We start from the raw sequence: 27,280 nt of genomic DNA on the forward strand, positions 1-27,280 counted from the left end.
TTAAGAAATAAGAAGCTTAACTATAGGTAGTTAGGGCTATATAGAGTAGTAAGCGTAGAATAGGAAAGAGGAACGTACTAGCTTAAAGATCTAGATAGCACACTTTTGCCCTACACAACACCTTAATAGAGGCTAAAAATATTCTATTAAAGAAGCTAAGAAGATGTATAGGATAAGGATAAAGGAATAGCTAAGCTATAGGACCTAGAACTCTAGAATAAGGTCACTCAGCCACTGCTAAAGGCGCCCCTAGAAGCAGAGGAAAGGAGGTTAAGATAGAACAACTAACTATAGCTAGGAAACCCTAAAGTTGTAATTATAAAGAAGCTAATAGAGGAAGAAAGAAGAGCATATAGGCAAGACTTTAGAAATTTAGATTCTAGCACATTAGATTTAAAGTAATAATAGCGATAACAGCAAACACTAGGTTTACTCCTAAGAACCTAGCAACTATATATTAAGAGATAATTGTTAGGCTTAAAACAAAGAAGTAAAGAAAACAAATTTTAGAGGAACATATACCTTGCTATATAACAAAGGGGCCTATAAGATAGGCTATAGTGTTTTAGTAGAGGGGAGCAAGTAGTAGTTAAACATAGCTACTAAATAACTATCTTAAACAATCCAACGGCAATTTCGCTGCTGATTTCGGTAGCTTGTGACGCCGTTTATGGATGCTAACTTGCCACAAAACCCCCCTAATTGTGCGGGCAGTGGCCCGAGTGGAATCCTCTCCGGCTTTCCTACCTTAGCTAGCGTAGGCGTTAAACAAGTGTAAGGGCTAATATATTTTCTCGTTAGGCATGCTGCAGCATGCCTGTGACCTGACTCATTTTCTCAAACACTATAAGTGAATGTTAACCGAGTCTAGGATCGGACTGCTGATAGAGTACTAAAGGCCCTCTACTCCCCGTCCGCAACAATACAAACCAGGCTTTCTTTTCCTTTTCTTGTTTCCTTTGCAGCCTGCATTCTCTTTCAAACTCAAAGTCTCGTTGTGTTACTCTTGTTTCCCTCCACACTTCGCTTCAGACACCCAACTATAGGCGCATGCTCTGCTTCTATCAGCTCTGCGTGTACTTGCTTTACCTCTTTCTCACGCTTTTTTTTGCATATATTGCGCGACATGCCACAACACTCATCCGTTAAAAGTTCCTCCAACAACAGCGATTACTCTGCGTCTGACACAGACCATAATGTAGAGCTGGATACGGATCTGACAGACGTAGACGAATTTGCCGACAAAAATGAGAAGAACGAAGCATGGGTGTTCCCCAACGACGATCATCCGCCTGAATACTACCTTCAACAACTTGAGGATTTCAACGAACAAGAATACGTCAAAGAGGACTATAAGGACAGCAGTACTCGCTTGCTCAATCGTATGGAAGATCAGTGGAACCAGTAGATCTCCTATCCCCCTAGAGCTTGCGCTAGATCCTATCGACTAATCTAGCATAGGTGCTGGACGTACCTTAGGAAAGACCGTTACCGTGCTTACGCAACCGTATCGGTTAGCACTTTATACACATTCTTTGACTGGCTACTTAGCCAGCGTCAGGGAAAAGGCGGGAGGAAACGCCGAGGAACCAAGTTTTCCAGCTCCCTAGGAACGTATTGGAAGGTTTTCCGGCTTGTGTATGAAAGAGCAACTGGTGCGAAACTAGACGGAAAGATGAATCGGAGCATGCATAAGGTACAGCGACCTGACTTTCTAACTACATTCTCACATGGGCATATATGACTAACGTAACTAACAGGTATTAAGGAAGCTGGCGAAGAAACACGACCTAAAGAAGATCGGTCGAGATAAAGCCTGCATGTATGTCGAGGATCTGGCTCGAGTTCTGCAAACGAATCTAGTAACAACCGAAAAGAGATATCCTCATGGTCGCTATAGGATACAAGCCCAGCTCTATCTACAACTTGGCGGGTTTACAGCGAACCGGCCCCAGGCTCTCCTCAGTCTCTGTTATCGCCATATACAAGTTACGCTTCTACGTGATCCTGAGGGTGGCCCTCATCGAGTACTGCTGGAGTTCACATTTGAATTTACAAAGGAATTTCTTGGTATCAAAGACCTGTACGTCATCATTGTGTACAAGAAAACCATGCGCTGATGGACTTTTCCTTAAGGAACACCTTCCCCCTTCCTGAAATCATGTTCGATCAGACGCTCCTCTTCAGTCCTCACGTCTTTCTCCTTGGCCTGCTGTTCCGCGATCGGGCGTTTGCAGCCTATAATCTAACCTCGCCAGAGGAATTGAGCAGGCTCAAGATTCCGCCAGGCCGCAATGAGCTCCCATTACGCCTGAATCGGACGTTGGACGATGTTCCCGTGTTTCGGAAAGCGGTGCAGACTCTGAATGGTTGGGATGTCTCCCCTACCGAACCTCTCCCCTACTCCACCCTACTTCCATGGATCCGGACTTTGGGTGAGATCACGGGATTTGCTCAAGTCACCCGTCCTTATTCGCTGAGATACGCCGGAGGGAAGGCTTTCAACGAGAACGGTAAGTCTATCTATTCAATCTAAGTTGCATAATGCAGGATGTAGTCTTAACGCACCGTGTAGGCAATGTTAGTGAGGCTATGCAGAATCTGATAATGGGTCATGCCAGCATTGCGACATTTTTGAAGCATTACCTTTCGCGACGTATTACAGTTGATACGCAGGCTGTTGCAAGAGGCATCCAGCCCCAAGCAGCCCTCATGCGGTCGGCTTGTACTATGAGCCGCTCGATTGATCGTCGTCGACCAAGAAGACTCACGGAGGAGCAGTCTGCATCTGTAGACGATGATCCTTCCATCTGCTCTCTTCTCAACCAACGAGAGCACCTTAAACGTACCGTTCGTAATGCAACAAAACAGCCCAAGTACAAAGCGCTCACCACCAAGATTAACCAGGAGAGGCAGCGTCGGCGGCATGCCCTTCTTAAGGACGTCAAAGAACGGTGGGAGTTTGAGCAGCCTGTGCGTGATGTCGAGCGGCAGCTTGCTGGGTTAGAAACTAATGATGATCTGGAGCTGGTTCACGACATTATGCTTCCAGCCCAAAAAAAACTATGCGATTCAGTCCTGTCGAAACCAGGACCTACTATAGAAGAGGAGGTCGCCAGGCGTAATTACGCTATCCATGCGGTCACTCTATATTGTGGCATGGAAGAGGGGGGGATGAGCACTATCCGAAAAGGGGCCCGGAGCAGGAACGCTGTCCTACCCGCCAAGAGCCAACCAGGACACGAAGAAGAAGCACTAGAGTCAGCTAAGATCTCTGTGTACAAGGAAAAAAGGCCGAGAGTATGTTTCCTTTGTCTAGGAAACGAAGGCCTGCCGCTAGCACAGCGCATACATGCTTTTAGCACTCCAGGCGATCTTAGCAAGCATTTTGGACGCAAGCACTTGAAAAACATTCAGAGTGGGAAGGACCTTAGCTGTAAGCTTTGCATGGTGCCCTTGGACGACAAGACTCACTTGAAACGACATGCTGAAGAGATTCACGGAATTGTGTCCCCTAGACAGTCTTATAGTTGCTGCTAGCACCTAGATTGTCGTCTTAGATTATAAGATAACCTGAGAATTGATATAGCGATTGGGTTTTTCACAGGTGGCGTGAGTTGTTCAACCAAAATGTCGCTAGTGCTGGTAGCCGTGTTGTGTGCTTCCTCAACGCACGGTTAGCTGCATTATTGTCGCGTTTGCTAATAATGTGTTGCCACTCTTCCCGCAATCTTTGGAGACAGTTCTCGTTTTCTTGTCTAGACAGATATATCAGCTGCACTTCCATGGGGATTTCTCTACTACAGCGACGTACTTGCTCTCTATTTTGGTACTTGTATTGGCTTGCTGAGCCACACTGGCTTTAGACCTAACATTTGCGCCCCTAGAGGTTGACCGCGGAAAGCTACAGCTAGTTTTTCTACGTCGCGATGCCGAGGTATGATGAATATTATCCTAGGTATCTTTCTGGAGAATAACTCGAAACAGCCTACACGGCCTAATAGCTCAATGTGTTCTTGAGCTCTCGCATGAGAGCAACCAAAACTATACTGCCCAAATCGAAGAGCGGGAACCAGGAGAGTTTGAAGTTATAGTCATAATCATCAAGAACGAGAGCACTTACTGCTTCCACATGGCGATCACAGGTACCAATACCGACGTCGAGAACGCAAAGGCGGTCTGTTCCCAGGCAGTCTTGTATAGAAGCACGAGGGATGATCCTGACCCATATTACGCTGTTTACGACAGCCTTACGCATGTGGTTTCTTTCTGCCGATGTAGCCCCTCAAAGGAAGACATCGAGGACGTGTCCTGTTACTCAATGCACAGAGAAGCAAGCAAGGTATCACAGTGGTTGAAGACATACATCATCTCAAACGCAGAAGTCTTGGGTGGGTAAAGTAAGGATTATCATGACTGCAAATAGCTTCATTAGATACGCATTGGTGCTGTATAACTAGCATTGTCGCGCGTTATTAGAATGTTCCATTTGGATTACTCCACATCCACAAAAACGATGCATGGTTGTGAACACCGTGGCGAGTCGGTGCAACGTCTAATACAGTCGTACAACAGCAATCGACCAGCGCTGTGTAACGAGCCAGCCCAACGTTGATGGAGATGTATCGTCCTCTACTGTACGAGCCTCAACTGCGCGCACTTTCAGAACGATTTATACGACAAATGAGTCGCTTTGCGAAGGAATCAATAGAGGACCTATAAGGCGCGGCTACCTGCGCACGACTAGAGGAACAGTTCTTTGCAAAGTCAAGAATAAGAGCTGCCTAGGGCGGAATGCTCAAAGCTGCAATTCTCAGTAACAGCGTGAGGCAGGGATACAGATATTCCAGCACGCTACTGCAAGCTACTGTATGCTAAAAGCTACCAGCTGCACTCGTCCGGCTGGACACATTTCAACGATCTTGCCGTCCGCACGGAGAAACTGCCGGGATGCACACTCCCCACACTAAGTCGACTCTTTGAGTGTGTATTCTTGATCTTGGCTGTCTTAGCTTTCTTTCTAACCTACCGAGCTATATAGAAGTTTATACTATCGCGAATAAATAAGGGTGCATTAGAGGAGAGTTGATGGACGGCACTGACAAAATGAGCGACAGTGTAGCCAATAACACGTCTCTCAGCATTGGAGGCTGACATACTGGAAGAGCGAGAGCTGCAAAATGGATGTAGGCTGAACTCATCGATTAATAAGTATGATTGGTACAATCCGGGCACCTAAAAGAAAAAGTGTCCCGTTACACCGTGCGTCCCGGCATGTAGGGACGGACATTGCGGAGTACACTACAGTCAAAAACTTCTGAATTTTTCAGAAACGGTGTTCTATTGTGATTCACTAATGTGTTAACTGATTCTAGGGTTTATCGCGCAGCTCGTCTTTCAAGAAATGTTACCCTCGCTAGCGTTATAGCTGCTGCATAGTGGTGTGATTATCTTTTGCGACACGTACTACGCGCCATGGAGTGGGGCGCCGCCAAGACTGCTGATCGACCAGCGCGTTGCCCGCGTCGCTAGCATCGTCAACGATGGACGGCAGCGCACGGCACTTTAGACACGAACATTGGACACGAATACGTAACCAGGGAGCCACACCGAGCCAGGATTAAGAGGGAGATCTCATTCCAAGATCATAACTCATACGGCATTCACCATACCTCGGAGCCAGATGGATGCTCAAGCGCCTGCTACTCGTCGACAGGTATTCTTAAAGTATCGTGAGCTCTTCAATGGTAAGAATGTGCGAAAGAGAAAGGCTATACGCAAAATTCTCGTAAAAAACTTGCCCGACTCAAAAGCGTCTGTTGGCGACGCGCATATCAACAACGTCGTCTCTATCCTCAAGTCTCTTCTTGCGGATGGCGTGTTCCAATCTGAGGAGATGGCAAGCAAGCACTTTCCAGACCTCATCACGGGACGACCCTCGGAAAGACCAACCGGAAACATCTCAAAGAAACGTAAAGTGTCTCCTAGAAGGTCAATCGATGTCGGACGAGTGGTGCAAACTGAGGCTATCGACAAACCGAGTACTGCGACTACAGCCGGTATGCACCTTAACCATTCTCTTGTCCAATAGGTCACATCTCACATACTCGCATGTAGGAATTTCCATTATCAACAGCCAAGAAAACAGTCCCTTTTACATAACCCCGCGACCATCTGCATTTCCCTACAGTGTTCAACATCACGTACTGTCGCTATCCCAGCAAATCCTTGAAGAAGCATGCTTCCGATTTACGCAGCGGTGGCTTCCTTCCTTGCTTGAAAAGTGTGGCTGGGCTTGTGCAGCTGCGGTCGAGCTCACAAACTGGGTACGTGTCATCAAGAAGCATTTAGACACTCTTCCTAGCGATTGCATGAGTACCGAACAAAAAAAGTGTTTCAAAGAAACCTTGCCATGCATTACTCAATTACGCCACACCGCAGTTCATCGCCTGCATCTTACCTCTGTTCAGTTGCTAAAGCAAGTCCACTCTGCATATATACTAGCCGAAATCTTGCAAGACAACGAGTGCAGAAATCGATTGCAAACTATACATTTAAGGGTGGATACGTGGGTCAAGAGTATGGACCATGATATGGATGTGATGAAGCAAGAAGCAGAACGTAGAGTCCGTCAGCTGGAGCTGATGCTGCAAACAACCATCGCGCAGCAGCAGAACAGAATATCTTCGGCCGCAGGCCAAGGGCTGATTGATTCCATCACCACGGAATTCAGACTCAACCTTCCAAATGCGGCAGCAGAAATCAAGAGCACATTCACAGGCGACGAGCACGCTAGGAATACTGGAGGCACTATAGTCATTGACGAGGATGATATCGAAAGCGACGAGAATCAATTGCAAACGGAATTGTAGTAGCTGAAGAATATGTGGAATATTGTCTCGATATAGGACTACATGAGGGATGCTAAAGAAATGGGGCTTTTCTAATGAATGGTGGGAAATTTACATATAGGAACTTTACGTCGTATAGTTATAGTGGGTTTGCTAGCAAAGGAGCAATGGAAAGTCAAAAGTAAGCCTGGTAGATATCAAAAGCTGATGACTGTAAGCACATTCACTGCGACCAGATGTAATGAAGGAAATCCTCTGGCTCATTCACAAGATATTGCAGTCTATTCAACGCAAACTTAACTACATAACTAACATTGAGAATTGGACATAGATGACCGATCTAATCTGATCAAGTCTAGTCCAGTACGAGTAGAAGTATTTAGTCTGCTCCATTTGATGATCAAAAAAAACACCAGATTTTGGATTTTCCGTCTCAATCTGATTTGATGTGTTTAGAGTTTCTCTCAGCTCCCACACCAATCAACTAGATTCTGTAATGAACGTACTGGAACAACCACTGTACAATTCCTAGGGTGTGTTTGCGGGTATATTGGTCCAAAGTCAAGGTAAACACAAATATTCTTGTTCAGCGTGATCTTCTAAGGAGGCTTACTTTCTGTATTGGTCGTTTCCAATATTTTTCCTCCTGTTTTTTGAGACTCCTCTTTCGTCTACTATTAGCCTCCAAACTCATATTATAACAGTCAAGAGGTAATAGAATTCATACCTGCTTACCTTGTCCTTGGTTCTCATCGTTAACGAATGCAAATTGGGTCTGATTTTAGGTCAATATACTAGTCTTGTACCAATCGAGAGAGCCTTACTAGGTTCTATAGCTTTTTTTATAGCCACATGCAGCGGATCCATCTTTGTCGATCTCCACGGGCGCTTTTGAAGATTCTTCAACCCAAAGGCTGCAACCCAGGTAGCAGTTTGATTAACAGGCCAGACCTCGTAGGCAAAGTCCTCTGCCCCCTTCACGGTGGGATGCACCATCTCAATTCGCAAGTTAGCCCCACCGGCTATAGCCCACTTAAGAATTGGCTCTTCAATTGCTTGGTACGTGGTCATCCCAGAAGGATTAAATCGTTGTGGAGGCGGTGGTGACAACACAGTGACCTTTTCGCCTTTTGCAATATACCACGCGAAGATTACAGAAGCACCCTTAACATACTTACTCCATTGCTGCTTCGATTTTTTCTCTTTCGGACATAGCGGGTCATCTGTGTTCATTAAAGGTCCCATAGCAGTAGTGAGTGTTTGCAGGCCATGTGCATCTGCCCAATGTTGAACCTCTTCACGTGACAAGCCACTCCACAGGACCTGACTGTTGGGTCGCCACTGGCTTCCAAGGAACTGTTGATGAATTTGCGATGCCTCATCTATACTAAGATATTCGAAGAGAGTTGGCAGCAACGCTGATAGGGAGCGTTGGACATCCTTGTGAGGTATGGACCAGGGTCTATCTGTAGAAACCGCGTGCATTATTTCATACTCAGTCGTATCCATCGATCCAAGTAGACTCGTCAAATGAATTTCTCATAGGCTAGTCTTTGCAGGTTGAGGTAGGAACGGATTCGTGAATGCATAACACGACCGAGTCGAGCAAATCTCTTTTGAGCGCGACTTGTTACAATGTTCGGCTTTCAACGTCCATGAACAGGGCTTTCAGGAAGTTAACGATGAAAAGGTAAGGTACTTAGTGCCTTTTCCGTTTGTCGTGCGCTCCCCGCACTCCAAGCCATTAAGTAATAAGTAAGATCATCGATCAGTGCGCAGTGTTGGTCTGAGTGGCAATGCGCAAAAACATGGGTGTTAGTAGATCCAGAGTCAGAGCTGACCTGTAGGCCTTAGTTCCTTGAAGCTGTGGAACCAACCGTAATTCTAGAGCGACCCATCGCATTGTTATAGCAGCGATGCGAATGGTCATAGGTTCCACGAAGAGATACAGCTGTTCAATACAAAAGGCTGGGCTGGTCACGTCTTCCGATAGTGCGCTGCGCCTTTTATACGTCGTGCATAATTAGTTGAGTTTCGTAGGGTGATTAGCTTGCCAATAGAACACGCTAGGCGGAGACCGTCTGCTTGGCGGAAGTGAAGAACTTTTGGGTTTATCGAACAACAAAGGACACGTTGCTACCCTAACTGCTCGCTGTTGCTATAGATCTGTAATGAAAATGCCATCTTTTTCAATCTTGAGAGCCTGGCAATAATAGGCGCATCCCTCCAAGTCCCCATTGCCCCAAATGCTGTTGGATGAACTCAATACAACGCAGGAACGTCTGCCTGCCACCACGGCAGGCCCCACTCTCTAAATGCTGAGCTAGTCCACTGAGAGTTGTAAATTGCTTTGCTTTTCTTTGCTTCGTTTCAGCCTTGCTAGAGTTAATTGGGAGGAGGTTACGTGGGCAGTGGTAGACCTTATCACAGTGTGTTGGAGAGACTATGTGCTGCTGAAGAGCCTGTACCGTACGAAAGGCTTTGGACTTCCTCGGACAAAGTGAACAACGGAGTTCAGGCTTAATTCCGTCAATCACGCGTCTACCTCCAAGCAAGAGACGACTATCCTCAGGTAGCGTCCAATCTACTAGACTACCCTCTACACTACCCTGAGAGTGCGTGGGAGTGACCAGTAGCCAGCCATCTGAACTATCGAGAGACGCTGTTGGCGCTCCGGAATCAGGAGATAAACCATGTGCCGATAAGTAAGTAGAGCTCGAAGGTGTGAGTTTTGGGAGGATGTGGATCGTGTGATCTTTGTCGTATAGCTGAACGATGTCGTAGATGTCATCGCGGTCCATGCCTGAACAGCACTTTCCACTTTCTAGATGGTGCAGCAGAGCCGACGGCGCACTGAACTTTCTTTTGCATCCTTCCCCGGTAGGGCAACTCAGAGCGCTGATTGGCTTGTGCTTCAGCGACTCACAATGCTGTTGGAAAGACTGGAGGGATGGAACGGTTCGCCGACATATCTTGCACATGTGATCGCCCGCACTGACGGTAGTAGCTTTTCCCGCTTTTCTTGCATTGACTTTGTGCTTTTGCTGAAGCGGCTTCCGATGCGCACGGCTCGCCATATGTGCGTTCAGGGCATGGATATCTTTGAAAGTTATGTCACAGTTGCAACAACGGTACTCAGAAGCATGGAGCTCCACCTCGCAGTGATTTTCCCAAGCGCTCTGGCTTTCGAAGGGGAGGTCGCATTCCGAACAGAAACAATGCCCAGTAGCAATGTAGTGGTCTTCAAAGATATCCAGGCGCTCACAGAGCTTGCCACAATAGCCACATTTGCGAATGGTAAAGTCGTACTGAGCCACTGGAGGATGTCTGCAACTGCCTCTGCAGACATGTGAGGGAAAGTGACCTCGCGCCCTTCGGTGTTCTTCCAGATCAATCGCATATGTGTAGGTGCGGCCACAGAAACATTCAAAAGGATCGGCTCCGCGAAGCGTCATTTCGGCGATTAGTTCGATAGCTGGTATGTCAGTTACGATTAGGCGCAATCAAAGAGGACTAGGTGATCAAGAGAGCGGTAGAAAAACCGCAGATACATAGTTGTAACGCGAGCTTTTTATCCACTTCGCGAGTTCGTTTGTTATGCCATTAGGAGGATTAAGCTCCAGCCCCGCTCCAGCAATAGATAGAAACTTCGTTATTCACCAATAAAACTCGAGAAACGAAAATAAAGATCGATAGAACTTGGTTAACACCAATCAGAAAAGCTCACCAATGAGTTGCATCCGCCTTGGTCCGAACTTTGCCTGTGCACCTGCCCCGCACCACGTTGTTAGTACAGTACACTAATTCCTCGCCTCCGCTAAGCAGACACCCATGTGTAATATATTCCATCGGTAAGCAGCCTGCTCTGCTCAGAAAGAGATCGTAGAAGTTATGCTAATATATGGCAGAATCGATCTATTAACACATGCCTATAGTAATTGTATGATTGTCGATGTAGAATGCTTATTATAGTAACGTCTGTTATTATTTGACAAGAAATCCTACATAACAAGAACGACCAATTGGATCGCAAGGATCATAGACTTCCCTATAACCGTTGCGATCCGATTAGCCGTTCTCAGCACATCACTAATGCCACTGTCTTGGCGTGAGACCAGTCACGTGATCAGCGCCCCGCGGAGATCGTTACCTTCTATGGTCTCCTACCCTATGACCCGCATCAAGGAGATATCCTTCCTTGTTACTAGTAACACATCTCATACACTCACATTGGCTGATTGGACCAATAAAATAGGCGTATAATCGTTCGAAACCCATCTATAAATCATAAAATGTTGAATAACTAACGCTAGAACATTACATACTAGCAACATTGAAAATGATTCTTATAACAAGGCTACACGCAATCACTGTAGTGGACAATGACACGTTATGGAATGACTACTCTAAAACGGTTAATCTTTATACAGCTTGCTCTGCCGCTCTCTATAGTTGGTTTAGAGACTATTACCCCGATTTCTATGGTTAAGATTGTTGATCGAGCAATTGGTTATACTGTCTCAAATTCTAGAAAAAAGAGGGGCTTGTCGAGCTTGTGCTTTGGGCAATATAATCATTGTTCTTTTTGACCTGCGCTGAACTTGAATTTCCAAATCGCAATGACGATACTTTTACAAAATTTGTTTATTAACTCTAGCATTTCCCTAATAATATGGCTTATGAATTGCTTTCGTTTTATCCGTATCATACATGAATCCAGAATATCTTCCTTCAAGAATTCTAAGCAATTAGCCCTCATCTTCAATGGTATTTTAAAACTGTTGAGAAGTAGTCAAAGGTAGAAAGTTATTAGGCGTCGTACCTCCTACGGCGTTGGGGTTAAAAGCACAGCGGCACAGGCAGCCTGACAAGTACCAAAGGCGGTATGTTACAAGTAACAAGCGAAGGATCTCTCCTGACGAAGGCCGCATGGTAAGAGACCATCGGGCAGCCACGTCAAAAGGTAATGATCTCCGCGGGGCAGAGATCACGTGACCTGATCTCCCGCCAAGAACTGGCTTCCCGCCAAGGAAGGGAGGCCATGAGGAAATGGGATGTCACGCCCTCCCGTACCTCCCTAGGAAAGGAACATTCAAGGGAGGCCAGGGAGGACAGGACTGGAAGCAATGGGTATAAGAATGTGTCGGATCTCATTATTACACTCGTTGTGGTCAACTCTCATAAGTTCTTCTCTTACACAGTGTAAGAGGCTCAACTCTATAGAGTAGTCTTAAGCTTGGAGCACGATCGGACTGGCCAAAGAGCGAGATTGTATTCGATAGAGAGTTAAGCTCTCGGCTGTGTAGCTATCTATATACAATGCTAGTTGTCTAAGCAACAATCGGGCCGAGCAGGTGGAGTAGACGAGGTCGTAGACGAGTATGGGAGGCGAAGGGCGTTCAGCCCGTTACAGTACCCCTCTTTTCTTGCGGCACGGGGGGATTTGCGTTACCCAGGGAGGGGTGTTAGCATCATTGCATGCAATACCGTGTTACACGGGGTTCTACGTTAGTAGAAGGAATACTTGCCTAGTCTCGATCCGGGTTAGGGCGAGGCCGGTTTACCTAAGTATACCGTGAGGTAGTTGTCCGGCGATTCGGGGAGAAGTGTTTATGGAGAAACCGTTGGTGACAAACCAATTCTATTATAAGGATAGAATAACTAAGTATCAATCTGTGTAAGAGAAGAACTTATGAGAAGTTGACCACAACGAGTGTAATAATGAGATCCAACACATTCTTATACCCATTATTTCAGTCCTTCCATCCTATCTATCCCATCTTGGCGGGATAGTTGTGATGGCACTGCCATCCCTTCATGCACTGCCATCCCAGATGGCCAGCCTTGGCGGGATGGCACATCACGTGACCTTAAGCCCCGCGATGATCGTTACCTTCTGACGTGGTCGCCCGATGGTCTCTTACCATGTGGCCTTCGTCAGGAGAGATCCTTTCCCTGTTACTTGTTACATACTGCCAGTGTCTTGGCAATTAGCGTCCCAATCAGCAAAATCTCTTTATACATTGTTGTCAGACTGTGAGGGGTTTTCTGATCAAGGATTGATTGGGATCACTGTGATAAAAGACTGTGATAAACTTGATGGTGGAAACTGATCGTATTGATCGCCTTCTCCAGCGGCGCGTAGGCGCGCCGCCTTATGAGCGCTATCGCTATTGCTTTTTGTATCAAGTAGGCGGCTGAGTATCAGCCTTGCCTAGGGGTAGGCCTTGGCACTCGGCTCTGATCGGCCCGGATCACAGAATCCAGCTGCTCGATCACACCCGGATTCTGTCACTTATCTGACAATTGTTCTTGACGCGCTTGATATCTAATAGATATAATTCTAAGTCCCGCTAGCTTTTTGTATTGTACAGGACTTGAATATATAGGCGCGGATTAACTCGATAGCAGCTAAGAACTCAACTTTGTTGAAAGCTGTATAGCCTATTTGGGTTGCATAATTAATAGCCTGCGCGTGCTAGTGCTTATACGGCTAGAAATAGCCTACATCAAGCGGCCAGAGAAAGTGAGATATATATGGAGGTAGGCGATAGGCAATAACGTTGTGGTCCTCAAAGACTTCTAGAAACTCTTAGGTGCAGTATAAATCAAATCCATCAAACAAAAGTAGCCGATATAACCCTTATATATGCTTCTAGCCCTGTTTTACAAAGTACTTTATCTACTTAAAACTTAATTAATTATTTATATAGCTACTATCGCTGTGCGTAACAAGGTATTGTTACGATCCTGGAAAACGCTCACACGGCTGACACACTTGGACCAGTAATCAGTCTGAAGGATCGCACCCGAGAGGCAACCACGCCGCAATCCTGCAGCCGTGCCGCCGGACGGTCACGTGACCTGCTCTGTGATCTGTGATGCTTGGCGCAACAGAGCAGCAGAGCATACTGCATCACACCTCAGTATATAGCAATAGGCATTGAGCCCTTATGGCTCGATGTGTTCAACTTAAGTTACGAGTACAAGTACAATATACGAGTTACATTGCAGAGACACTGTTCATATCACCCTGTTGCTTCATCCGCGAAAACCAACCCTAGAGTCTTGACACCAGAAGTCTTATATTACTTCCACTCAAGATCCACTCTTAACAGGTATTTATTAGATAAATCAGTGAAGTAGTGTTACACGGGGTCTACACGGGGTAGGGGAATACTTGCCTAGCCTTGGTCCGGGTTAGGGCGAGACTGGTTATCGAAGTATACCGTGAGGTATTTGTCTGGCGATTCGTGGAAAAGAGTTATGGATAAACCGATGGTGACAAACCAATTCTATTGTAAGGATAGAATAACTAAGTATCAATCTGTGTAAGAGAAGAACTTATGAGAAGTTGACCACAACGAGTGTAATAATGAGATCCAACACATTCTTATACCCATTGCTTCCAGTCCTGTCCTCCCTGGCTTCCCATAGAATCCCTTATCCGAGGGAGGTCCGGGAGGACGTGACATCCCTTTCCCTCATGGCCTCCCTTCCTTGGCGGGAGACCAGCTCTTGGCGGGAGGTCAAGTCACGTGATCTCTGCCCCGCGGAGATCATTACCTTTTGGCGTGGCTGCCCGATGGTCTCCTACCATGCGGCCTTCGTCAGGAGAGATCCTTCGCTTGTTACTTGTAACAAGTAGCGCTTAAGGAGTGTGTCGCCTTCAACAATAATTATTAGTAGAATAGCGCGGCCTGCGGCATTGACGCACTCGGTAACAGTTAATAATGTACGATTATCAGGCGTCGGTAGATAGACACGGCGGCGAGGTTCAAAAGTAACAACCTACTTGTCTTTTCTAATCCCAATGCGAAAGCCAGTCTCGTCGAAGTTCCAGATATCTAATAGTAGAATACTATGCGTCTGAATTAGACTAGTAAAGGTATTAAACCATTAAATAATAGAGTCTGAATTATATGCAAGTGCGCGATTAAGATTAAGAAATCGCTATCGTCGCATGTGAAGCTTAGGTTGTCGTTTGAGCTATTGTTTTGCCTATCGCGAGCTTGCAGTTAGTGGATAACCAGGACTATTATAAGCTTGTTAAAGAAGATAATTGGCACACGATATGATTATAGGCAGTCGTATACAAACTCTAAGCTTGTTAAGGCGTGCGATATAATCGTATAGTGCTTGGTCCTGCGCCTTAGCAAGCTTATATGTGCCAGAAGGGCGTTTAGAATATATTAGGCGGCCCTTTGATCGGGCGAGTAATCGCTGGTATGGAACACCGTGTTCACGCGCAAGCTGCTTAAAATTGGGCTTTAGGATATCTTTGATAGACTCTAAGATCTCTGCAATGCGATTATAAGAGAGATTTGTAATTGGGCCATTATATAGGCTATAAGAGTTGATTAAAGCAATAGCGTTGTGAAAAAATATCGTATTGAAGGTAATATCGTATTGAGGGTGGGCACTCGCCTGCGGCGAGTGTCAGCGCAGCTGACGTGGCTTAGTCATAAGCTACGCCTTGGCACGGGTAGTTCTTATACTTTTGCCGCATTCATTATCCCAGCGCAGCAAATTCCTTCTCAACGGCATCCGCCATCTCAGCCAGCGTATCAAACCTCCAATTGTAAACGGGATCGTCACGGTTGCCCATAACTGCACCTGGCCTATAGATCCAGGAACTCTTGATGCCCATATCCTTGGCTGGATGGTGGTCATGGTACTGAGACTGCGCTGTTTGAAGGACCTCGTGCTTTTCTACTCCAAATTCTTCCTCAACGTGGCTGAGCATATATTCAAAGTTCCTAGGATCTGGCTTGTAAGATCCAATATCTTGGGCAGTGTATACGGCATCGAACTTGAATCCCTTGAGCCCATTTGCGTTGCCTCTCTTGAAAGAGTCGTGGTCCACATTGGACAGGACAACCAGTTTGTAAAACTTGGACAGCCGCTCCAGTGCCGATGGAATGTCGGGAAATCCAGGCCAATCCCCAATACTCGCTCCAAACCTCGTACACTCTTCGTTGCTTGGCTTCTCCAATCCTAGTGATTCGCATAGCTCAGGAAGTACCATAGCAAGGACTTGAGAGTACTTGAGTTGACCGTGTTCTCTCTCAACACGGGCCTCGATCTTGTGCATGACTTGCATGATGTGCTTACGGTCTATATTCTCCTGACCCGATTTCTTAAGATGGGGCTGGAGTGCAGTCAATGCTCCAGCTTCCCAGTCTATGAGAGTGCCATATACGTCGAATGATAAGAGTTTGAAGTCTGTGAGCTTGGCCATTTTCGGTAGTTCTATTGTATGCCTCGTTATGGAACGTAATACGTATAACATGTAGTAACAATAAGTGATTAGAGTAACCACCAGTGTCTTGGAAAAGATGATATACGATTGTGACACTGCGTGTGATGCGACATCGAGAATATATATTTGGAGCTTCTTGGAGGTTACCTATTTACCCCACTTAATACAATGACGTGAAATTATGGGGCACTATCGAAACAACACGCGCTTCGGAATACATTCGGGAACTTTTGTGCCCGACATGGTATCGACGGGCGATGACTATTTGAGATAGACGCGGTATAAGCTTCGTGCGTGTAGATCATAGATTATGACGTGCGATCTGATTGGCACCAGACCAGATACCCTAGATACTTGTCGCGTACCGTCTAACAAATTTTGCTATGATTCACTAAGCCGCTCACAATGGTGAGTCAACTCTATTGTAGAGTGCGATAGCTTTGGGCGGTGTTTTGTCACAAGATTGGCTAGTCATTTGTCTCTCCCATGTAACTACTATGCACTGCCAACATCCGTCTTTATCTCATACAGCAAGCTACCAAGCTTTGACTCTAACACTTCTTTTTTCAATCTCCATAGGTTTGACTGCAGCTTCTCGTCCTTAGCCTGCTTTAACGGTTCTTGCGCCTTCTTGTTGGGGACGATATACGAGTTCTAGAGTGTTTTAGCTTGAGTCACAGAACAACAAGTGGGGTGCAGTGCTGTCCAGTCATTGCGCCGATTGATGCTTAGAGGGGCATCGGCTTGGAGAGCTAACGTCCATCCCTACGTGCTAGGACGCATGGTGCAACGGGACGCTTTCTCTTCTAGACCTTTGGCGTAGTACAAGACACACTGCGCGCTAACTAGTAGAACAAATCCTAGGTATGCTAATGCTAATAGAGTCTTTCAGAGACGTTATCGACGACTGAATCAGATATTACCATGTTACCAGTGAAGCCGAACCCCTAATCTTAGGCGATAGCTAGAGCCGGCGATACTTTAAGGGCAAGTGTGCTTAAGGAACTATTGCTAAGGTATGCCTTAACGTGTTCTATCAATCACCGGCCAACATGAGTCACCGGCCACCCCCACTAAACTTGACGCGACGCTCTATACTATAATAGCTATGACGCGATGTAACGCGCGATAGTTTTACAACAATACTAGATAATAAAATATGATTTCGGCTAGAGCTACTTTATCTAAGTCTACATTGAACCCAAGTATGTCCTTGGACGTGATGCTTCGTGCACGTTGGCGGCGCGCGCTGACGTCGCCCGCTAGCCTCCGTCACTACCCTTTCCGCCTCTGCAGCTGTCTGCAGAGTCTGGGAGACCTGGATCACTCCACTAGAAGCAAAGTATTGATGCCACTGGTCTCTCTTTTGTTACTGACGCTCGCTGCCTCGATGCAGCTTCCTATTCTCCTTAGCAAGTATTGTAGCTGACTGATTGTAAGCTGGGCGCATCTAGCAAGGTGGCGTATCGCAACGTTTGTTGGGCTCTCTGACTACCTGCGTAGTCACTTTTGAAGATAGCGCATCTTCTGTTGAAGCTGCTCTACTGTATATGGCGTCTCTGTCTGCTCTACTGACTGCGCTGCTTGGTTATCATCTGTGGTTGTCTGTGATGGAGACGGTGTCTTAGCCACTGTAAGCGACGACAGGACACGAGCAGAAGGAGCGATATTAACAATAATTTTTAAATGCTTGCTATGACATAACTAAACTGACATTGTTACTTCAAGTAAGTACATTATCGTTGGTTTTGGTCGACAAGCCGAATGTTCAAGACAATACGGTAAGGCGAGAAGTACATATTCGTGGAAGGATTCATTCTAGTATTGTTTACCACTCAAAGAAGCTCATCGGACCTCCTGGACCATTCATCAAGCCTAACCTGACTCCCTTATTATTACCGCCAGCACCAGAAGCAATCAAAAATGGCCAGAAATGCTCTGCTTCATCCTTCACTTGAGCGATGTAACTGCTTGGGATCTCTCTCCAACCTCGAATTCGCTTCTCCCGCTCATCCGCATCGGCCACGACCGCTACAGAATTCAAAAACTCCTCGAAATCCCAAGCATCTGGCGAAATCGGCGACCCTTCCATCATGGCTGACGCGATTGATTTGAAATCATGGTACGAGCCACCGCTTCCGATAATGGCATACCCTGCGTCTCTCAAGGGCTCTAATGCACGCCCTAGCCTCAAGTTCCTCTCCATCGCCTCCTGCTCGTCGCTTCCACTAAGAACGGAGATCTGGACAATGGGAATATCAGCCTCCGGTCGCATTGGTTTCATAACCACGTAGACCCCGTGATCAAAGCCTCGCTTATAGTCCAGCACGGGATCAAAACCATGACTTCGGAGATGTATGGCAACCCTTTTTGACAGTTCTGCATCGCCGGTAACAGGATACTGGACTTCATTCGATCCTGCCGGGTGTAGGGCTTCGTTTTCAGGCTCCACATCGGCGTAGTCATACCAAATCCCTGGGTTGTCAGAGGCTGTGATGTGAGGCTCGTTAGTCTCCCAATGTGCAGAAAGGAACACAATGCCTTTCGCGTTGTCGAGCTTGTTACTGTATGTGAACAGCAATTTTCGAAAAGGCTCCCACTCGGGTGTGACGAGGGGGAAGGGACCTGCCCCATGACAAAGAAATAGACTAGGGGCACGAGACCTTTTCGGAAGGTCCATGATAGTGGTGGTGGGTCTAGGAAAAACACCTAAATGCTAGTAGTAGTGGTTGTGCAGCTATGTCATTTCAACCGGGCCTATGCCGCGTTTATATACATATTATGCAGCTGCCTTTCGGTTATTCGGGTCTTTATTTTTGCCGACTTTCATGGCATCGCGATTGCACATTCCTTGTATTTTTCATCTACCACAAGTCAGGAATACTGAACCTGATTCATTCTGTCGTCACAACTGCGCTGTTGACTGGTCGCAACGGATACCTTGTGTTGCCTGGGCTGGCGTGATTTGTCACCCCGGTTTTGAGATTTGTCCCCCGTGCGCTCTTCCGATCACATCCAGCCTCTTTGTTATGTACTATAGCTGTGACCCCGCATGCCAGCGTTCTCTAACGCAGTAACTTGAATAGGAGTGGACATCTCGGAGCCGAATGATATCTCCGAGTCACGCATGGCGATTATTGGTGGATTTTGGAAGAAATCGCCATGTTAACCGTAACTGCACAGATCTCCGAAATCCGATGGCCGATGGCCGAAGCCCATGATTTGTCTCCGATATACAGAATGACGCCTAAGCTTACATATCACATGAAGCTGAGTTTATTGGACTAGCTGCAAACGTCATCCGAAAATCCAGAATACTGGGCGCTCTATTGCGACATGTCCCACTTCTGCGCCTAGAGTTGTGTGGGGTTGTGTACCAAGTAGGCTTATTGTACTCCGTAACATTCTATATTTTGGAGGGCACACATGCGGCATATCAAGCCAAGCGTTTGTTAGATCTAAGAAACGTGGATTTAATGGGTAGACCTGAGCGGGGCTCGTATGGTCCCCGATCGTACAGATTAGGTAGTAACCTTTGTCCGACATTGCGCAATACATGGGGATGAAGGCGAAAACCGTTCAATCGGATCGCAAGGATCATGTACTTCTTTCTAACCGTCGCGATCCGATTGGTCGTTTTCGGCACATAGAGACGGACGCTAGGTAACGAGTTAGTTAGTTAACTATGAGAAGCGATTACTAAGATTGACTATGCGCTGGTTCTAGAGCGCTTCAAAGAGGGAGCGTGACTTACAATGACATACCAATACAATAACATGCGCTTACAGTTAGCATGACCATACTCTAGTTTCACGGCGACATCTTCAATATAAACATTTAACTGCTTGGAAGGAACGGAAGCAGGACTCGTACTATGTAGATGGTGCTGGTCATGGTAAAAATCATGGTGATGTCGAGGGCATAGAGGATGCTAAGTCGCGTTCGAGATTCCTGGAGCAATAGTTTGTTCATGTGTCACGAAGAGATACTATTGAACTACTCAAGACAATCAACTGATCAAAACAAAGTAATCTGGCATTTTTATCCATGCCTTTCTTCAGCAAAACCTCTGTGTGCCTTTTAAATGATTTACCAACCAAAACCTCTATTACCTTTCTTACATTTCTTGCATCTTCCTTGCAGTGCTTCCATAGGTTGATACGTGAAACATGATTGGCAATGCCCATATAAAGGATTGTTAACATAGCATCTTAATAGGTCCTTGGTGAAGTCAGGTGTTTCAGAGAGAATCTTGTCGTACATTTCTGCAACATCCTCGTTGTCAAGCATACTTGGCAAATGCTTTCGGATAGCTGTGCAGGCTGTGTCGCGTAGCAGTCTAGTACTAGTGGGGGTGGTTTCATAACATCTTTGAGTGAAACCAGAAACTCTAGGGGTTCCCATGATGTTGTGCACCTGGAAAAGTACTTTTCTACAGCTAAATGACTCAGGCCTGGAATGTCGTACTGATCTGCAAGTGCAAACATCCTGGCATGGAGTTGGAGTAGAGATACGTCGGCTTCCTCCGGCAGGCAGTCATCATACTCAGAGCTGTAGAAAAAGTCGACCAATTTCTCCAGTTCTACGTGGTGCACATGATCTATCTGAATAGTGCCGGTAAACTCCTCCTGGCACTGTCTTAGCAACGGGAGGAATCTTATGTGATGATGTTGACTTACCTTAAACCCTGCAGTGCATGCTTTGTGAAGCACCTTCGATTGGGGACAGACAATGATACGATGGACGTGGAAGCTTCCAGCGTTATGGCTGAGCACAAGGTCAACGAATTCGCCATGATCTCGCATCCGGTCTGATTTGAACACTATGCGAAATGAGAAATCATATTTCTTACTTAGAGATGGCCAGGAGGAGTTGATTGTCGGTAGCATGAGTACACATCGCCATAGGGATTATCTACTAGGTGGGATAATTCTCAGCCGGAGATTTCAAACTGTAAGCTGAAGTTAGAGATGATAAAGCCAGCTTGCCCTGATGTGATGCTATGTAGATACCCCCGCATTTTCTTCCACAGGCGTCATAGCGATAGTGCGTCCACTATCATTGGTACAATATAAGCAAATAAAAGACGCTAAAGATCGGTGCGACTCAAGTTTACAGTAATACTCGCAAGACTAGATTGGGCACAGTCGAGACCGTGAACGCTTGCGCAGTCTATTACATAATTGGTATTTCTAACTGGCAAGCAAGTGGTCCGTTTCCAATTGTATCGCAAAAGCGCTATCCGTGGCACAAACCCTGTAGCTGGTACGGATCTATTTAGAGAATACTGGTGTTTCGACCTGCATGTGACGGTGGATATTAGATTAGTTCCGGCGGACAGTTTTTTTTTTTAGAAAGATAGCAACATAGGTTAGTTATGCATAGGAAACCTGTATGTATTAGACCCAATGAGTATCTGTCAAACAAATTTCAATTTAGTTTTTTTTTGATATTGGAACAGCTTTACAAGAAGCAAGCTGAGAAGAGTGAGCGAAGACGTACGACGTAGGGCCACCATGATATCAGAAATTAATACGAAGAAGAGTGAACGCTAGACACTGGCAGCTAATGGTTATTTAATCTGGTACCCTATTCAACTTCTCTTGTATTTTCACCATGAAATCATCTTTCGCCCACTTCAAAATTCGGGTGAGGCAGAACACCAGCTCCCGCACGTGAGGTGCGTGTGTCGTGCGCCAGGTCCTAATATTATGCATATGAGTCGCTTCTCCAAGTTTGAAATGCACCCACAGCTCATGCACTGGACCCTCGGTCGTGATAGAGAAACAGAGCCGGGGTTCTGCTGGAGACATAGATTCTGCGGGCATTGCGGCCTGGTTGTCAAGGTCATCTAGTATTTTTAGCATACAAGCGGCACCAATAGCAGCTTGATTCTGCGCTGCCACCAGACCCCCATTTAGGCTCAAACCTTTCGTCTCTGCAATTAGAAAAGGAAAACGCAAGCCCATGGCAGCCATGTGCGGGTCGCTCAGTATCGATCCAAACTTCTGGTGTTTGGCCAATCGAACTCGATACATCGGCTCAAAATCTCTGTCCTCAAGCCCTACTACAATGTCCGGCTTTGGTGTTGAGATGTAGAACGGGTCAGCAGCTTCGCTGCTGGTCGTGTAGGCGATAGAAGGTGCATACGGTTGCAGTGAAGGCACTGGCCCTGGAAACCCGGAAGCTGTTTGTGGATCGAAGTTGGGGAGCACAGATTGCGGCTGCGGAAAACGCGGTGTTGACGCGTCGCTTTCATCATCGGGTTGGGCCACGCCAGGCGGCGAGGGCTTGAGGTCGGCGTTCCACACTAGAGGGAGTATTACCATCTCGGAACAATGCTTCAGACACGGCCTGCGAACTTACGCTTCTCTGATGTATGACACTGGAAGTTATCTCGTGCTAAGTCGCTCATAAGGCTGAACAAACTGGCTTTCCAGTCCCCTTCGAGCGAACAACTTCTTGCGTTATAACGCGACAGATCTAAGAACCTTTTCACATAGGCCTCCTGCTGCGAATTGTCTTCCATCGTGCCAATTCTGTCCTCTAAAGACTCCGCTTCTAGTATATACCGCACTTTGTGTTCGACATCGTGCGGAAGTTCAATCACGTCGTCAATAAAGACTCCAGCGTATGACATATTCTGGTTGCGGTACGTTTGTGGTGACGTTCGCTTGCTAGGGCTGGGCGTTCGAGACGCACGTGCAGAACGCTTAGAGGAGCGTCTTCCACGGCTGGACGAAACAGATCCGCTTTGTGGTGTTGGTGGTGCCATCGTGTCAACCTCGCAGCTAACGACCCAGTGTGCTATTGACGCTGTTTTCTCATCTGGCTCATGTGACACAGGCTGATGTGTATTCTTGGGCGCGTCTTCAGTGCGTGCGAATAATCCTGAGGATGTATGTGATGACTGTGACACTGGGTTTGATAAGTTCGACGGATTCGAATCGGGCGGAGATGTGCGGCGCGTCTCGGAGCTGACAGGTCGTAGTTTGCGACGCTTCGAAATGCGGTTGGGACATTGTGATTGCTGGACAGTGTCGACATCTAAGATTGAGTGCTTCATACTCAAGAGTAAGTTGTAAAGGACTATAGACTTATTAGGTTATGCAAGCTCGCTGTTGAGGGTAACAGCTATTGTTGATGTTTTGAAGGTAACAACCGGGAAAATCTCGGGCATTAGGGGTCGGTGCGGGGGCGATGTAACTGGGCATGAGAGGCTTAGCTCTCGTCAGCCCCGTCAGCCCCACGAGCACTCAATAACCTACGGTATAGCTGCGCTACAAATCATTTGCTACTATACTACGATGTCAAGGCTTTCAGTACGTCTTAAGTGCGAGGCACTGATCCCTGCTAAGCAGCATTCGTGTGTCTCTTTGGGTAGCGCTGCGCAGGTAACAAAGCTAAGTTACTAAAATGGCTAGAATATATAGAATTACAGGAGCTAGTTCTTTCCTAGACGTCTACACGGTCTGTCTACTGGGCACGTACGACTAAGCGATATCGAAGGTAGTGGGAGACGTTAGCAACAAACCATTTATTAGTGCATACGGAGTCGTGGATGACTTCTAATTATAACTAACTTTAGAATCTTTAGATGCAGCGACTTAAAAACCTCGAAGGTAAATCTTGTTTACAAATGTGGTAGCGGTTATAAGTACGATTTTGTATAACTAGTCTGCTAGAAGGCGATGTAGAGTACATACTGTGCACGCTTAGTATTTTCTCTCAAATGATCAAGGGATGACCCGCAATTGAGTAGGCAAAAGAGAGCCGACATTCAATCGCCGGAGTGAATTAAGTAAAGAAAGTGCTCAACTACGCTGAAAAAAATTCTAAGGTATACTTGCACCCAGGTTACGTGCTGCTAAACCACAAGACATAGGCTCACTAACTAGTACACCTTAAGTGCGAGACACTGATCCTGCTCTCTGGTCCACTTGACCCATACCACTAGTGCGAATGAAGATCCATGCGTTGCACGGTTCACAAAGCCCGCTTCATTTTCTACCGCATCGGTTTGTTGATGTAACGTCCGTCCCTCCGTGCCGGGACGCACGGTGTGACGGGACACCTTTTCTTCCGGATGCCCGGGTTGCGTGTAACGTACTCAAAAATAAACAAACACAATGCGTAACGTCGATCCAGGCGTGCCGGGACGCATGGTGTAACGGGACACTTTATCTTCCGGACCGTCGGATTTCTCTAAGCGTCATCAAATATAAATAAATACAATGCGCATCTATTCTATAGGTCTTACTCTCTTAGTGTGTCAGTCTCCGACGACAAAAAACGTATCGTCAACTGTGCTGTCGCTCGTTCTGTTAATGTTGTCCCCTAACTCTCCTCTAACACGCCCTTGTCTGTTTGCGACAGCATATATCTGCGAAAAGCTCGGTGGGCTAGAGAGGAAGCTAAAAGAGCAAAGATAAAGACTACCGCCACGCAAGGTCAACTTAGAGTACTATAGGCACGTTCCGGCAGTTTCTCCGCGCAGACAGCAAGATCGTCAAACCCGTCCTACAGAACGTGCGTTGTTAGCAGCACTTGGCATGCAGTAGTGCGTAGTAGCGTGCTCAGATATCGCCGTATAATATCGTAACAAATTCGGCGCTATACCTATAGCACTTAGGTGCTAAAGATAACTGTGGCGCGTGCTAGCAACCTCTACAAGCGTGCAAGTCAACATGCATGATCTACTTGCATCGTCCCTACAAGTAAGAAACAGCAAGAACTATCCTGGATTCATCCCATCACGTAACGTAACAACAGCTACCCTATCCAACAGCCCTAGAAGCTTCTAGGAGCTGATACAAAGACTCTATATTCGCGTGCATCCCCGTCCCTCTCTATTACATATGAAGAGGATGAAAGAGAAAGAGATGAAGGAAAGTAGAACAGACCTTTACATTCATGCGACAAACACATACAACCGATCTAATTTAAAGGTCTATACTACAAATCCACACTCTTCCAGACCCGACACCTACACCAACCATAGTCCCACTCACAGACGAGTGCGATGGTCGATACTCTGACGGTACCCATAGCATGTTGTTGCCAGCATGTTGAACCCATATACCGTCTGAGCTAAAGCCAGTACCTACGTATAAGGGGCGAGCAGGTTCTGCGATATCTGTCCTGATAGAAGTCTCTAAGCTCTGAATATTGATAGTGCCTATTTCGGTATAGAGGTAAGAGCTAGTGGGATCAAAGGAGAAACCGCTGAGGGGTTTGCCAACGTCGAGCGTCTGCAGACACGCACCGCTGCTCGCATCCCAGATCTTGACAGTCTTGTCCCAGGACGCGGACGCCAATCGCGTCGAGTCGTGCGAGAAGGCCACCGAGCTGACCCAATCACTATGGCCCTCGAGCGTCTGCAGACACGCGCCACTGCTCGCATCCCAGATCTTGACAGTCCTATCATTAGATACCGACACCAGCCGCGTCGAGTCGTGCGAGAAGGCCACTGCGTTGACGTAATCGCTATGGCCCTCGAGCATCTGGAGACACGCGCCGCTGCTCGCATCCCAGATCTTGACGGTCCTGTCATAGGACGCGGACGCCAGTCGCGTCGAGTCGTGCGAGAAGGCTACTGAGCTAACCCAATCGCTATGGCCCTCGAGCATCTGCAGACACGCGCCACTGCTCGCATCCCAGATCTTGACGGTCCTGTCATAGGACGCGGACGCTAGCCGCGTTGAGTCGTGCGAGAAGGCCACCGAGCTGACATAACCGCTATGATAGCCCCTAAGCATCTGTAGACACGCGCCGCTACTCGCATCCCAGATCTTGACGGTCCTGTCATAGGACGCGGACGCTAGCCGCGTTGAGTCGTGCGAGAAGGCTACTGAGCTAACAGAACCGCTATGGCCCTTAAGCGTCTGTAGACACGCACCGCTGCTCGCATCCCAGATCTTAACGGTGTTGTCGCTAGACGCTGACGCTAGTCGCGTCGAGTCATACGAGAAGGCTACTGAATTAACCCTACTAGTATGGCCCTCAAGCGTCTGCAGACACACACTGCTGCTCGTATCCCAGATCTTAACAGTCCTGTCATAGGACGCCGACGCCAGTCGCGTCGAGTCGTGCGAGAAGGCTATTGAGCTAACAGAACCGCTATGGCCCTTAAGCGTCTGTAGACACGCACCGCTACTCGCATCCCAGATCTTAACAGTGCTGTCATAGGACGCCGACGCCAGTCGCGTTGAGTCGTGTGAGAAGGCTACTGCATTAATGTAATCACTATGGCCCTCGAGCATCTGTAGACACGCGCTGCTACTCGCATCCCAGATCTTGACAGTCCTATCGTCGGACGCCGACGCCAGTCGCGTTGAGTCGTGCGAGAAGGCCACTGCGTTGACATAATCGCTATGGCCCTCGAGCGTCTGCAGACACGCGCTGCTGCTCGCATCCCAGATCTTGACGGTGTTGTCGCTGGACGCGGACGCCAGTCGCGTCGAGTCGTGCGAGAAGGCCACTGCGTTGACATAATCGCTATGGCCCTCGAGCGTCTGCAGACACGCGCTGCTGCTCGCATCCCAGATCTTGACGGTCCTGTCATAAGACGCGGACGCTAGCCGCGTTGAGTCGTGCGAGAAGGCCACCGAGCTGACATAACCACTATGATAGCCCTCGAGCGTCTGTAGACACGCACCGCTGCTCGCATCCCAGATCTTGACGGTCCTGTCATAGGACGCGGACGCTAGCCGCGTTGAGTCGTGCGAGAAGGCTACTGAGCTAACAGAACCGCTATGGCCCTTAAGCGTCTGTAGACACGCGCTACTGCTCGTATCCCAGATCTTAACAGTCCTGTCATAGGACGCCGACGCCAGTCGCGTCGAGTCATGCGAGAAGGCTACTGAATTAACCCTACTAGTATGGCCCTCAAGCGTCTGCAGACACGCACCGCTGCTCGCATCCCAGATCTTAACGGTCCTGTCATAGGACGCGGACGCTAGCCGCATTAAGTTGTGCGAGAAGGCTACTGAGCTAACAGAACCGCTATGGCCCTTAAGCGTCTGTAGACACGCACTGCTGCTCGCATCCCAGATCTTGACAGTCCTATCGTCGGACGCCGACGCCAGTCGCGTTGAGTCGTGCGAGAAGGCCACTGCGTTGACATAATCGCTATGGCCCTCGAGCATCTGCAGACACGCGCCGCTGC

General features: G+C 47.3%; 9 protein-coding genes across 9 annotated transcripts; 2 read left to right on the forward strand and 7 right to left on the reverse strand.

The window, feature by feature from the left end:
• Positions 1-1,126: 1,126 nt before the first annotated feature.
• SETTUDRAFT_158330 (uncharacterized protein) lies at positions 1,127-3,540 on the forward strand (the record flags this gene model as incomplete). The annotated part of the gene is made up of 6 exons (XM_008023353.1): positions 1,127-1,404; positions 1,485-1,513; positions 1,611-1,696; positions 1,761-2,083; positions 2,137-2,513; positions 2,558-3,540. 6 exons carry the CDS (start codon positions 1,127-1,129, stop codon positions 3,538-3,540), a joined length of 2,076 nt encoding a protein of 691 aa, XP_008021544.1.
• Positions 3,541-5,553: 2,013 nt separating this feature from the next.
• On the forward strand, positions 5,554-7,037 carry SETTUDRAFT_182371 (uncharacterized protein). The gene is made up of 2 exons (XM_008023354.1): positions 5,554-6,059; positions 6,118-7,037. Exons 1-2 carry the CDS (start codon positions 5,684-5,686, stop codon positions 6,870-6,872), a joined length of 1,131 nt encoding a protein of 376 aa, XP_008021545.1. The 5' UTR covers positions 5,554-5,683; the 3' UTR covers positions 6,873-7,037.
• Positions 7,038-7,637: 600 nt separating this feature from the next.
• On the reverse strand, positions 7,638-8,096 carry SETTUDRAFT_101698 (uncharacterized protein; the record flags this gene model as incomplete). The annotated part of the gene is made up of 1 exon (XM_008023355.1): positions 7,638-8,096. One exon carries the CDS (start codon positions 8,094-8,096, stop codon positions 7,638-7,640), a length of 459 nt encoding a protein of 152 aa, XP_008021546.1.
• Positions 8,097-9,040: 944 nt separating this feature from the next.
• SETTUDRAFT_101140 (uncharacterized protein) lies at positions 9,041-10,306 on the reverse strand (the record flags this gene model as incomplete). The annotated part of the gene is made up of 2 exons (XM_008023356.1): positions 9,041-9,330; positions 9,457-10,306. 2 exons carry the CDS (start codon positions 10,304-10,306, stop codon positions 9,041-9,043), a joined length of 1,140 nt encoding a protein of 379 aa, XP_008021547.1.
• A 4,936-nt stretch (positions 10,307-15,242) lies between these two features.
• Positions 15,243-16,023, reverse strand: SETTUDRAFT_166696 (uncharacterized protein). The gene has a single exon (XM_008023357.1). It carries the CDS (start codon positions 15,952-15,954, stop codon positions 15,364-15,366), a length of 591 nt encoding a protein of 196 aa, XP_008021548.1. The 5' UTR covers positions 15,955-16,023; the 3' UTR covers positions 15,243-15,363.
• Positions 16,024-17,941: 1,918 nt separating this feature from the next.
• SETTUDRAFT_158334 (uncharacterized protein) lies at positions 17,942-18,793 on the reverse strand (the record flags this gene model as incomplete). Its single annotated transcript, XM_008023358.1, has 1 exon — positions 17,942-18,793. One exon carries the CDS (start codon positions 18,791-18,793, stop codon positions 17,942-17,944), a length of 852 nt encoding a protein of 283 aa, XP_008021549.1.
• Positions 18,794-20,202: 1,409 nt separating this feature from the next.
• Positions 20,203-20,517, reverse strand: SETTUDRAFT_36322 (uncharacterized protein; the record flags this gene model as incomplete). The annotated part of the gene is made up of 1 exon (XM_008023090.1): positions 20,203-20,517. One exon carries the CDS (start codon positions 20,515-20,517, stop codon positions 20,203-20,205), a length of 315 nt encoding a protein of 104 aa, XP_008021281.1.
• A 1,119-nt stretch (positions 20,518-21,636) lies between these two features.
• On the reverse strand, positions 21,637-23,179 carry SETTUDRAFT_174942 (uncharacterized protein; the record flags this gene model as incomplete). Its single annotated transcript, XM_008023359.1, has 2 exons — positions 21,637-22,423; positions 22,480-23,179. The coding sequence occupies 2 exons, from the start codon at positions 23,177-23,179 to the stop codon at positions 21,690-21,692; spliced, it is 1,434 nt and encodes a 477-aa protein (XP_008021550.1). The 3' UTR covers positions 21,637-21,689.
• Positions 23,180-25,871: 2,692 nt separating this feature from the next.
• Positions 25,872-27,260, reverse strand: SETTUDRAFT_101700 (uncharacterized protein; the record flags this gene model as incomplete). Its single annotated transcript, XM_008023360.1, has 1 exon — positions 25,872-27,260. A coding segment is annotated over one exon (1,389 nt), but the record flags the coding sequence as incomplete, so codon positions are not given.
• Positions 27,261-27,280: the final 20 nt, after the last annotated feature.

The sequence above is a fragment of the Exserohilum turcica genome (assembly GCF_000359705.1).
Source record: "Exserohilum turcica Et28A unplaced genomic scaffold SETTUscaffold_10, whole genome shotgun sequence".
NCBI classification, from domain to species: domain Eukaryota; kingdom Fungi; phylum Ascomycota; class Dothideomycetes; order Pleosporales; family Pleosporaceae; genus Exserohilum; species Exserohilum turcicum.

Coding starts and splice junctions, on each gene's coding strand:
- SETTUDRAFT_182371 (XM_008023354.1), top strand. CDS start 5,684: ATGGATGCTCAAGCGCCTGCTACTCGTCGACAGGTATTCTTAAAGTAT. Junction 6,060..6,117: donor GAGTACTGCGACTACAGCCG/GTATGCACCTTA, acceptor ACTCGCATGTAG/GAATTTCCATTATCAACAGC.
- SETTUDRAFT_166696 (XM_008023357.1), bottom strand. CDS start 15,954: ATGCAAGTCATGCACAAGATCGAGGCCCGTGTTGAGAGAGAACACGGT.